This window comes from Rhipicephalus sanguineus, chromosome 10, assembly GCF_013339695.2.
Source record: "Rhipicephalus sanguineus isolate Rsan-2018 chromosome 10, BIME_Rsan_1.4, whole genome shotgun sequence".
NCBI lineage: Eukaryota > Metazoa > Arthropoda > Arachnida > Ixodida > Ixodidae > Rhipicephalus > Rhipicephalus sanguineus.
Genome location: NC_051185.1, coordinates 117,275,187 through 117,288,098, shown reverse-complemented (window position 1 = coordinate 117,288,098; position 12,912 = coordinate 117,275,187). Strand labels below are relative to the sequence as shown.

The window sequence follows — 12,912 nt, the reverse complement described above, 5'->3', positions numbered from 1 at the left end:
TCACCCCGCCTGCCACAAGTTCTCCGTTGTACGAAGCCTCGTGAAAAGGGCCGAAAGAATCTGCTCGTCTCCACGACGGCAGAAGGAAGAAAAAGGAAAAATAATCCGGGACCTCGGCGACAACGGCTACACAAAGGCGTTCATTCGCAAGGCCCTGCGCAGGAATAAGGGCGGTGGGGGTAGAGAGCCAGCGGCGCCGCCTCAGCGACGCCGTGTGCCGATTCCCTACATCGCGGGAACCAGCGAAACATTAGCGCGCATTCTGGGAAAGGCGGGGTCGGCGTGGCACACAAGCCAACCACCACCATCGGCCGTTTTTCCCCCTTCCCAAAACCGCGCGCCCGCGGAGAAAGCGCAGGGCGTCGTGTATAGGATCTCGTGTTCAGACTGCCCCGCCGCGTACGTCGGGGAAACAAAGAACTTCCGCGAAAGGATGCGGCAGCATAAGAACGATCTGCGTCAGCTGAACAGCGAAAGGAGTGCAGTAGCGGAACACTGCGAAAAATGTGACCACCGCATTAGTCCTGACGATGCGGTGATCCTGGAACAGGAAAGCTGTTGGCGCCGGCGGCTTCTCCTCGAGTCGTGGCATATACAGAATACAGCGGAAAACATCAACCGCACCACGGGAACCTTGCCCCCCCTCTATTGTCAAGGCTTGCGGCAACTGTCGGCAAGAAAGCGCATATAAGCGCCGTGCACCTCGGGCCATCTCACCCCTGAAGAAGAAGCCGGTCAGGCTTCGAAACGTCGGGTTATTTAAAATAAACCTTCTGGTTGGAGTTTTCTCTTTTTGCCTCCACGATGAGATCACCATGAAGTCACACAATGACGTCATCGCATGACATAGTTGCTTGGTCAAAAGTGGGCCGATCACGGAGGCAGTGCAAAATCAGGTAACGTGCAGAAAGCTTGTAATGACTCCGACCCTGGAGGCAGTGCAAAAGCACGTTAGGTGCAGAAAACTTTCGCAGAGTGGCTGGGTAGGATCAACACATCGACATACACGAAAAAGAAGATGATGGCTTTCGCCTTCCAGTCTTCTTAGGCGAATGTGTACGGGACACTGTATTTTTGGCCGCGTTGTGTTCAGTCTAAGAGTGAACCAGAAGAGATAATATTGATTGCTTGAGAAGAGCACGTGCGGCGGACGCCATATTCAATCTGTCGGAAGAGATCCAGCTGGAATTGAATACATCGCGAAGCTTTGCTATAGGCGCCGAACGAGACAGCGGATCGAAGCCACTGGGCTTGAAAGGGTTGTGGTTGTGCCGCCGTACGCCGTACTGCCAGCGGGGTATACGACGGGATACGGGTGATCGATAGCAAAAAAGCGATCCGAGACAATGCAACTGAGTTTCCTTTATTTCGTCGCTTATACATCACGGAAATGAACGGCTTCCGCATACACAACAGTGGGTTGCGAGCCCCTCTTTACGCTTCGTCGAAGCTAGAATAACGCGGTCTGACCATAGAGCATTTTCGTGTTTGTGAGACGTGTGACTCCTTGTATACAGAGCTTCCGTTATGCCGATAGGATTTATTTATTTTTATTCAGAACAACGAAGGGAAGACAAAATGCATACGCTGGCAGGGTAATGGTTTATCGTGTGGCCAAAGCGGCACGTGCATTGAGATATAATACACGTGCCCATTCAAAAAGAGAGCGAATGTTACAATGTGACAGCAAAGCTGTCACTTTTCTGGTTGCTTAGGTATTCGTAGCTACAGTGTGTCTAGGAAAAAAAATATCAGCGGTTATTCTTTTTGCTGGATGTTGAGGCAAAATGATCGGGTTCTCGAATACCGAAGCGTGAGCTTACGTGGAAGATGGGAGATGAATAATATAAACTAAATATGGTAAAAATATGTTAATCTTAAGCAGCATAGTCTCAGCTGTAGAGTCAGCTGAATGCTATACGTCTGCCAGATGTACCGCAAAAGAAACGGCATTTCAGAGCGTTACGTAAACATAGACACTGGAACGACTATACAGGGATGCATATAAAACTATGAGCTCTTACCAGCTTCTCACACCGTTCTCCTCGTCCTCTCCGTCATGAGTGAAGTGCCTTCGGTCAATATACATAATAATTACTGTTGCGTGCCAATATCTTAGACGAGGTAATAAAGAATTCAAACCAGTTGCAGATAACTTCGACGTGAAAACAGCCGGCAACGGAGAGCACAAAACACGTGAGATTCGAGCGCCACTATAACCCCTTAAACATACAGCCGGAGATCCACACTGCGCTTTTCCTATGGAATGTCTTGACGCTTGTCTTCTTTGTCTTTGCCTGCTTGACGGAAATTCGCCGTACTATACTGTGGGGCAGTCACTAGTTACTACGTTTCCTGACCCTCCGGGCACAAGCCCGTGGCAAGACAATGGCGTCAATCATTCTTCTTGGATGTATATATAGCTGGCAATGATAGCTTCCTCAAGGCACTTAGTGACTGCAGATATTTACACGCTTTCTTTGACCTCTGCTGACCTAACCTTAAAGCGAAGCCCTCAGGCACGGGTCCTTTCTTTTAGGTGTTCAATTCTTGTTCACAACCAGGCTTGACGATTGTTCTCCTTTCCGCACGTTTGTGCTTTTCATGTCTTGCGTGCCGACTGGCATCTCTTACGCCTTTTGTTGCGTCATAGCGAACTCTGCCCCCCTGGCCATTACCACCAATAGAGATCCTGTACTGCTGGCACCCCGCGTTGAATGCTAGCGTTCATCTCGTTAACGTACGAACTTGGTCATGTTCGATATAAGGTATCGTAGTTTCCTAAAAAAAATTGCGGGCAGTTTGCACCTTGCTGCCTTGCGTTTGCTTGACATAGTTGGCGTCCTCCCAGAGACGTTCATTGCAAGTTGGCGCTGCATTGCAGGTCATGCAATTGCATACCGAATTGTATTCAAGTCACCGTACATCAGAAAGCATTCGTACCAGCGCACGCGCGAGATCGTTGAAGCATTTACCATTATCATGCGAGGCCCGTCATGCGTTAGTTCACCGTCCATCCAGTTACTTCTCAAGGAAATCGCATATCTGCAAGATTAGCACCTTCAAAAGCCTGTAACGCCTAGTCATTCTTTTTATCTTCTATCATTCTTTTATCTTTTGTCATTCTTTTTATCTTTTATCTTCTCTTGTCTTTTTTCTGACTATATATTTCGCGTTCGCGCAATAAACCCCTGATGGAAGTCAACGCCTCTGCTGTGTGGCATATTATTGGTGTCCCGTTTCTGCGCTGTCTGAGAGATTTTTTCTTAGAACGTCCCATGACTCTCGGACACAATCGGCAGCCGCCAGGCTATTCACTATAGAGCGGTCGTTGCTCGCGATATCCCTGTCGGTGGACGTGGCTTAGCTACTGCACACGTGCGGCTTGGCCAGGTGGCGCGGTATCTGGTCGCCAGACGACGCGGTGCTTGCTTCCTCTTTCTTTCTCTTTTAGGGGCTTGCTCCTTATGCTCGGGGCTTGTCCGTCGCCGTAGCCGCTAGGTCTCATTGCTCCCGCTAGGGGCGCAGCTGTGACTCTGATTTCGAGAGTACCCAGTAGATGGCGACTATATAAAACACTCGCTTTTGGTGCGCTTCCTTTCTTTTCACCGGAAGCTCACTCAGTGCACTTCGCTACCGCTACTCAGCATGAAGAAGAAGCCAAGGCAGCGGCGGTGAGAGCTCGCAAGGCAGCAGCAGTGCGGGTTCGCCGCCAAGACCCTGTGGTGAGAGCTCGCGAGGCCGAAGAGAGAGCTCAGCGTCGTGCGGACACCGAGATACAAGCCCGCGAAGCCAAAGCAGAGCGGAAGCGGCGGCAAGAGAAGAAATAGTAGAGAAGGAAAGGCAGGGAGGTTAACCAGTATAGGACAACCGGTTTGCTACCCTACACATGGGGACAGGGTGGGGGAGATTTAAAGATGGAGAGGAAAGAGAGAGAGAGAGAGAAAGATAAAAAGATAGCACGACACAGCACACATAGAATCAGTCGGTCACTCTTGCGTGGTAGCATAGCACACACAGAAACAGTCGGTCACTCTTGCGTGGTAGTTGGTCACTCCTGCGTGGTACGCGACATTTCTGTCACAGGCGCTTGGCCAAGTTCGTCGCTCTCAAAAACCTCAGCAGTGCCTTCGTCGCCTTCAGTTGTGATGTCTTCTGTTGACAACATGCAAGTATTGTTTGAACAGACATTAGTCTACTATCAAGGCGCGCTAGAACGGACGCCAATGACTGTCTCTGAGCATTATATGCCGGACAGTCGCACAGGACGTGGTGTAGCGTCTCCTCGCAACGACAGGCATCGCAGAGAGCGTTGTCGGCCATTCCAATTCGAAAGGAATAGGATTTCGTAAATGCCACCCCTAGCCACAAGCGATAAAGCAGTGTGGCCTCTCTTCGGCGGAGTCCAGTTGGCATACAGATATGCATCAAGAGGACAGGTGGCGTTGACGATTAGTCCGGTTGGTTTGGCTGCTTGGTGGGCACCATAGAGCGAGCGTGATCTCCTGTGCAAGGCCTCGAAGACTGCTGGCAGCGTCAGACCTTGAAAGTGGGATGGTATCTTCCTGTGTGCTTTCATGAGCTGTCCGAGCGGCATTATCGGCCTGTTCGTTCCCTATGACGCCGCAGTGACTTGGCAGCCATTGAAACGTCACGTGGTGCCCTTTCTCATATGAAGTGTGGAGAAGACCTCGAATTTCAAAAACGAGCTGTTCATATGGCCCGCGACGCAGAGCAGATAGCACAGATTGTAGGGCTGCCTTTGAGTCGCTGAAGATAGACCAATGTTGAGGTGGTTCCCGATTAACCAAACAAAGTGCAGCGCGCAGAGCAGCTAGTTCCTCAGCTGTCGACGTCGTGGAGTGGTCGGTCCTAAAGCTGATGGTAATAGCTCTTGCTGGGACAACCACCGCACCGGACGAACACTGGATGTTTGTGGAACCATCTGTATATATATGTACACTGTCCGCATACTTCTCGTACAAAAGAAGCAGAGACAGTTGTTTCAACACAGGTGACGACAGCTCAGATTTTTTCCGGATCCCTGGTACACTGAGTTGAACTGTGGGTCGAATAAAACACCAAGGGGGCATCGGTGGTTTAGATGCAGTGGTGAAGCCCGAGGGAAGTTTGTCGTTGTACTTGACGATAGTTTTAGAAAATGATGCGTGGCGCCTCTCTGAAGGCAGTGTTGCAAGGTGATGACAGGGAGCACGTGCAAAATGTCTGATGTGCGTTCTCAGGACTTCCACCGTAATGTGAGTTTGCATTGGATGGTCACGAGCAATCGCAATAGTTGCCTCTGTTGACGTACATCTGGGCAAACCAAGGCACGCTCTGAGCGCTTGAGCTTGTACTGCCTGCAGAACACGAATATTAGTCTTACAAGTATTGCTCAGCACGGGCAGGCTATATCTAAGAAAACCGAGAAAGAGCGCTCTGTAGAGTTCCAGCATTGCGTCTACTGACATCCCCCACGTCTTTCCTGCCAAGAACTTGAATAACTGGGAAATTGCTGTCAGGCGCTGCTTCAGGTAGGCCACGTGCGGGCTCCAACAGAGGTCCCTGTCAATGATGACGCCAAGAAACCTGTGAGTTCTGGCATAAGGAATGGGCCGCCCGTTGATTGAGATGACATAAGGTTTCATTATTTTCCGAGTGAATGCCACCAGTGCGCATTTTTCTGGTGATATGCTGAGACCTTGTTTACACAAGTACCTAGCTGTCAAAGTTGCTGCTCTTTGAAGCCGCGCACGTATCTGAGGACGTGTGACTGCCGAAGTCCAGACCTGAAGAAGTACGGGCGTGGGATGCAGCGGCAGAGCGCCGAAAGCGGTTGCTGCCTGAAGTTGGTGGCGCCGACGTGCGCTTCAAGCACGATTTCCTCGACCACATGTTCGCCCACAGCTGCAAGGTCTGCGACCGCTTGTGGTTTGACAACAACCTGACCACAGTCGCTACTATAACAACCTGTCACGTCTTAATATGACAGTAGAGGAAATGTACGGAGCATTCACCGTTTACCCGATTGTCTCCGAGCAAGCTCCTCTAACATCATTCCCTTCGTGGATATGGTGGGGATTTTTTTTACTTTCTCTACTTCTTTCTCTTTCGTTAATGTTCTCCCTGTCTCTCTTTTTCAATCTGCATTTCTTTCCCTCTAATTCTATCTTTCTCATTATTTCCGTGCTACGCTTTACTCTCTCCCCTCCTCCATTTCCTCGTGCTCATGCTCACTTTCCTTTCCCACTCCCTTGCTACACTACACTATACAAGACTATGCTATACTATGGAATCCTGCCTCGTGAATAATTTTTTCTCGACTAAAATTTTACCCTTTCCCTTTCCTTATATCTTTCCCTCCATCTGTCTGTTCTTTCTTTCTTTCTTTCTTTCTTTCTTTCTTTTTTTTTAATATACCTCAAAAGCCCCCCAACAGAGGGCTTTACATGAGGGTGTGGGAAACAATGTAGGGTTATTAAAACAATGATTCTATGGCATTTTGAAAGTTATCCGTGTTGGAATGATGGATGACACTTGGGTGAAGATCGTTCCAGTCCCTGGCTGCTTGGGCGAAAAAGGAGTGATGGTGGGCTGTGGTGCAAGCAGGGGGTGGGTAGACGGCCTTGAGGTGACTTGTGCGGGCTGAAGTGCGATGGGCTGATTGAATGGGAGAGTTATAATGAAACGCATGATACATTTTGTGATACAATGATAGCCTAGAAATCTTACGGCGTAGTTCAAGGTTAGGTAGACCTGCTTTTCTTTTAAGGTTAGTAACACTGGTATGATATGAGTAATCTGAGTAGATGAACCTAACTGCGCGGTTTTGAATTACTTCGATGGACTTACATAGGTTAATTTGAGGTGGGTCCCAAATGGCGGATGCGTACTCTAGTTTTGGGCGAATGAGTGTTTTGTAGGCTAGTAATTTGACTGATGGAGGCGCAAGGTGTAAGTTACGACGAAAGTAACCGAGAGCTCTGTTAGCATTGTTAACTATTTTACTTACGTGAGAAGACCAGTTTAGATTCTGTGAGATGTTAACACCAAGATATTTAATGGAACTTAGGGAAGAAACTATGGAGCCATTAATATTATAGTTAGCGGCAGGTAAGTTATGGCGTCTGTGAAATGAAACGAGTGCAGTTTTATTAGTATTTAGGACCATGAGCCATCTGCGACACCACTCGTCGAGTTTTAGTAGGTCATGCTGGAGAGTAATTGTATCTGAAACGTTAGTAATAGGTCGGTAGATTACACAGTCGTCAGCAAAGAGGCGGATGTTAGACGAAATATTATCGGGTAAGTCATTGATGTAAATTAAAAAGAGGAGGGGGCCTAGAACTGTACCTTGAGGCACACCGGAGATTACGTTAGAAAGGGATGAGGGCGTGTCGTTAGCTTCTACAAATTGCTGACGGTTAGTGAGGAAGTCTTGGATCCAATTGTAGACAAGTTGGTTAAGGTTTAATTGAGAGAGCTTTAGTAGTAGGCGGTTGTGGGGAACTTTGTCAAAGGCTTTCTCAAAGTCAATAAAAAGGGCGTCAACTGGTATCTTAATGTCTACGCTAGCGCTTAGGTCATGGATGAATAGTGCAAGCTGAGTATCGCATGAAAGTCCCTTTTGGAATCCATGTTGGTTAGGATGAAAAAATTTAACTGAGGTTAGGAACTTAGCAATTTGCGAATGAATTATATGTTCCATTATTTTTGAACAGATGCTGGTTAGGGATATGGGCCTGTAACTAGATGAACCTGGCTTTGGAACCGGAACGATCTTACCCACTTTCCAGTCGTGAGGAACGATGCCGGATGAGAGTGATTGTTGAAAAATATGAGAAAGAATAACACTGGTAATTTCTTTGGTGTTTTTCAACACCTTAGCATTAATACCATCGATGCCGCAGGATGATGTAAGTTTTAACGATTCCATGATTTTCTGGATGCCCTGAGGTAAAAAAATTAGGTCTGGCATGGTGGGGTAGTTGTGGGGGGAGACATCAGGGAGGTTTCCAATGCGCTCTCTGGTAAAAACTGAAGAAAAGGTAAGGTTTAGTGCTTCTGCTACTGCGTTGTTCGGGATAGGTTGTCCGGTATGATCCATTATTGATATGCATCTGTTTTCGTTCTGTGGGTTAATCATTCTCCAGAATTGTTTTGGGTTAGTGCGGAGTAAGTTGGGCAAGGTGGTATTATTAAACAGCCGCTTCGCTTTATCGACGGCAGAGCAGAATAGTTTCGCGGTGGCCTGGTATTTTTGCCACGCCACAGGATTGTTAGGGTTTTTTGCGAAGCGAAATTGCCGTTTCTTTTTGTTTTTCAGCCTCTTGAGTTCAGGGCTAAACCAGCGGGAGGTGCTACGTTCACTAATTGTAATTGTTGGAATGTAAATACTGATTAGCTCATTCATTTTAGATTTAAACATTAACCAATTTTCTGTGATAGATCGCTTGTTAAAATCTTTAACTAGAAACTGCCAAAATTTCGTTAGTTCTTTATTGAAGTTATTGTAATCGCCCTTATCGTATAGGGTAAGTTTTTTGCGTGTTTTTTCTGCGCGGTTCAGCCTACATTGGAAGGTGCCATGAATGACCTTATGGTCGCTGATTTCGCCGAGGTATGAAAGCGGGGTAATTCTATCGGGATGGGTTGTTAATACTAGATCAAGTATATTGGCGGTATGTTTAGATTGCCTCGTTGCTGCATTAACAATTTGAGTTAAAGCAAATGTTAAACACGTATCGACGAAGTTGCTTTCAATGTTTTGTTTCGATGTGAGGAGGACGAGGTCAGACCAATCTATGTTCGGAAAATTGAAGTCACCGAATAAGACAACTGGGGCATTAGGAAACCGAGTTTTTAGTGATTGTAGCGCGTCATGAAACATATGTATAAAGGTGCTGTCGGAATCAGGTGGACGATAGCATGCACCTAAGACTACGTGGGGTTGAATGGCTTTACAGCACACAAAGACCATTTCTTTCTTTATTTCTTTCTTTCTTTCTTTCTTTCTTTCTTTCTTTCTTTCTTTCTTTCTTTCTTTCTTTCTTTCTTTCTTTCTTTCTTTCTTTCTTTCTTTCTTTCTTTCTTTCTTTCTTTCTTTCTTTCTTTCTTTCTTTCTTTCTCTTTGTACTCGTTCTCTCACCCGTCAGCCTTAATACAGGCCACGTCGTAGCGGTCAGTAGTGGAATTAGGCCAAATTCTGTGCCACATACCCGTTCATGATGAGGACAGTTTTCGGGCATGGTCACACACTTTACGCCGAGCTAGAACAGCTTCGCTCTTTAAAAAAAGGATTACTACTGAACAGAAATTACCTTTGAAGGAAAGCCGGTCGCACGTATATCTGTATGCGCCTTTTTCTAAATAACTTTCGCTCTCTGGATCGTGGACTGTGTAGCGAGGCCGGCAGTCGGGTGAAGAACAACTTTATTGCCGTTTGGTTAGAGCTATATAAAGAGAAGCGTGACGTAACATGTCACGTGATTACAGGTGTTAGGTGACGGTTGCACACCCAGCCGTGCTACATCTTCCTTCAATTGGGAACAAATTAATTATGCCTTTCCGGCTGCGGGTATCGACAGGGCTGGTGGCGAGTTCTGGTGCTTCGGCGTAGCTCTTGAGGAAAGTGGTCTTCTCTGGGGCCATCGTCGCTGTGCGTCGTCCTCTCCCTCAGGTGTTCTCTTGTGCGCCTGAATTCTCGACCATCTTCTGTTCTTATGATTGCTGACCGGGGCGTGTTTGCTGGCCTTAGAAGTACCGCAGGCGACCACGTTCGCTGGAGGGTGTCGTATGTGGACACTGGCTGGCCTGGAGAAAGGGGCGGTAGATCGTTTGTTCCACGGTTGTAATACACCTTCTGGCTTTGACGGATCTCCTGGAGCCTGCTGTGAACGGCTTTGCTTGGAACTGCCTCTGGTTCCAGGTGGCTGGTTGGTACAGGCAATAGGGTCCTGGTCTGCCGTCCCATGAGTCTCTGCACAGGGGACCTCAGAACATCATCTCTGGGGATGTTGCGCCATTCTAGCAACGCCATATAAAAATCAACCCTGCTGCGTGAACATTTCTTTAGAAGCTTTTTTGCCTCTTGTACGGCTCTTTCAGACATACCATTGGAGCGGGGATGATAAGGGCTTGTCGTAATATGGGTAACGCCTAGTTGTTGCAGGAACTCTTTGAAAAGCTGGCTATTGAATTGCGGGCCGTTATCACTGCAGAGCTGCAACGGTAAGCCATGTGTGGCGAACAATTCTGTGCACCATAATGTCAGAGCACTAGCAGTGCTCTGCCGGAGTTCACGGATTTCAAAAAAGAAAGAATAGTAGTCTACTATGATGGCAAATTCCCGGCCCTCATGGAAAAACAGGTCCATGCCAACAAATTCCCAGGGAAGCTTTGGATGTCGTGGCTATGAAGAGGCATTTTGGCATTCCGCGGTTGATACTTCTGACAGACCCTGCAGGTTTTGCAAAATTGCTCTATCTCGCGCGACATATTTGGCCAGTACATGATGTCTCTAGCCCGCGCCTTCATCTTTTCAACTCCCGGGTGCGCAGCATGTAGCAGCAACATAATTCCGTGTTTCTGTGAAGTTGGTATAACTACCTTGTTGCTGCGAAAAACAAGACCATCCTGTGTGTGCAGTTCCTCTTTGTAGGACCAGTACTGACGAACACTTTCGGGCACCTCGCTCTTTTCAGGCCAGCTTGTTTCGGCGTAACCTCGAAGCTTGACCAGGGCAGGATCGTCATTCGTTGCCGCACGAAGGTCCCTCAGACGCTGCTGCGAAGCTGAAATGTATTGAAGCACATTCACGTGAAATTGCTCCGTTTCTTCTTGCATGAGCTGTTTGCTGGGAAACCTAGATAAGGCGTCAGCTAGAAAAAGCTCTTTCCCTGGCTTGTAGATCAAGTTAATGGGATATTGCTGCAAAGTCAAACGCATGCGCTGCAGGCGAAGTGGACATTGATGAAGTAGTTTGCTGAATATCGGCACCAACGGGCGGTGATCGGTCTCAACAAGCACAGTTTCTTGGCCGAAGATATAATCATGAAACTTGACGCAACCATGCACAATGGCTAATGTTTCCTTTTCAATTTGAGCGTAGCTGCTGTTGTGCCTCTGTTAGTGAATGTGACGAGAATGCGACGGGACGGCCGTCTTGAATAAGCACAGCGCCAACGCCCATTTGGCTGGCATCAACTGATAGGACGACTGGCTTATTTGCGTCGAAGAAAGCAAGAACTGGTGCATTTGCTAAGCTTTCACGCAACGTTTCATAACCCCGTTGCTGAGCGTCAGTCCAAACCCACGCAATGTCTTTGTGCAACAATGTTCTTAGGGGGGCAGTCACGTCGGACATGTTAGGAATGAAACGTTGTACATAATTCATCATGCCTAAAAAGACTTGGAGTTCCTTACAATTCTTTGGCTCTTCCATTTCCAGTATGTCCTTCACTCGACCTGGGTCCAGGCGGAGGCCTTCAGTGCTAAGAATGTGCCCGAGGTAGCGGACTTCAGGCTGCAAAAAAGTGCATTTCTTTAGATTAAGCTTGAGGTTGTTTTCGCGACAGCGTAATAACAAAAGTGACAGGTTGTGGTCGTGCTCCTCTTTTGTGCGGCCCCAAAGCAGTATGTCGTCCATTATCACGACTACGCACGGCAAGCCTTCCAGAATGCGATGCATAGCTGCTTGAAAGATTTCTGGAGCTGACGCGATGCCGAAGGGCATTCGAAGAAACCGATAGCGCCCATACGGCGTGCTCATCGTGCAGAGTTTTGAGCTTGATTCTGTTAGCTTAATTTGCCAGAGACCTGACGCTGCGTCGAGTGTTGAGAAGTACCTGGCACCAGATATCTGTGAGGCTGCGTCTTCTAGGGTCGGCATTGGGTAATGTTCCCGCAGCAACACTTTGTTTAGCGCCGTAGGATCCAGGCAAATTCTAACCTTGTCCTTCTTAACGACTGTAACCATATGGCTAGACCACTCGGTTGGCTACGTTACCTTGGTTATGACGCCTTGGGTTTCCATGCGCTGCAGCTCGGCCTTGACCTTGTCCTGAAGAGCCACGGTGACTCTCCTCGCTGGAACGACGACGCCCACTGCGCCTGGCTTGAGCTTCATGTCGTACTCGAAGTCTTTTAGCTGCCCGAGTCCTTCGAAGACGTCTGCAAAAGGTTGCACTGGCGGGTACAGTTCTTGCTGTATGTCTCGCATACGGTAGATGAAGCCAAGACTTTCAGCTGCTGCACCACTCAAAGTGGCAGGGACGTCTTCTTCGACAATAAAAAACATTTGTTCTTTGGTTCTGGCATTGGCCGAAAGTGTCAAGTGAACTTGCGCATGCGCGGCTGTTGTGTGCCCAAAAAATGCTGTGAGCTTAACATTGCAAGCTTGCTGACGTTTATCTGGCAGTTTTGCAACATCGCTTCTTGAAATGACACAACAGTTGGCGCCAGTATCTAGCTTGCATGTGATGGGATGGCCCTCAATGTACACAGTTGCGCTCCAGTCATCAGTAGCTATTGCACCGACAGTCAACGTTTGTAAAAAAAAATCTGTGTCTTCTGCTCGTAGCTCTCGCATTTGTTGGCTGACGTTCCGCGGTGACCTGCATACTCTAGCGAAATGGTTCAGCCGTCCGCACTTTCGGCAGGTTTTTCCTCTTGCTGGACACATGTCACTGCGATGCATTTGAGCCCCACATTTGTAGCAAACATTTTTTTCTCTTGCGACTGCGTTTACAAAGGTGCCTTCACTGGATCCTGTTGCTCCACTTATCTCTCGAAAATGCTCTTTGCCTTGTTCATGCGCACGGCATATGTCGACAGTCTTTTCGTACGTCGGGTTTTCGGCTATCAGCCTTTGCTGCAGGCTCTTATCCGTTGGGCCCAAAATGATTCGGCTGC

General features: G+C 47.9%; 1 protein-coding gene across 1 annotated transcript; it reads right to left on the bottom strand.

The window, feature by feature from the left end:
* Window positions 1–9,553: 9,553 nt before the first annotated feature.
* LOC125760177 (uncharacterized) lies at window positions 9,554–11,805 on the bottom strand. Its single transcript, XM_049419937.1, has 3 exons — window positions 11,425–11,805; window positions 10,607–10,793; window positions 9,554–10,307 (listed from the first exon to the last, which is right to left on the bottom strand). Exons 1-3 carry the CDS (start codon window positions 11,768–11,770, stop codon window positions 9,554–9,556), a joined length of 1,287 nt encoding a protein of 428 aa, XP_049275894.1. The 5' UTR covers window positions 11,771–11,805.
* Window positions 11,806–12,912: the final 1,107 nt, after the last annotated feature.

What these genes read in the sequence shown, in the direction of transcription:
- LOC125760177 (XM_049419937.1), bottom strand. Translation starts at nt 11,770, where the DNA reads ATGAGCACGCCGTATGGGCGCTATCGGTTTCTTCGAATGCCCTTCGGC. An exon ending in AATGGAAGAGCCAAAGAATT is followed by an intron (nt 10,794 to 11,424) that starts GTAAGGAACTCC and finishes AATACATTTCAG; the next exon opens with CTTCGCAGCAGCGTCTGAGG. An exon ending in GTTTTTCGCAGCAACAAGGT is followed by an intron (nt 10,308 to 10,606) that starts AGTTATACCAAC and finishes TTTCTTTTTTGA; the next exon opens with AATCCGTGAACTCCGGCAGA.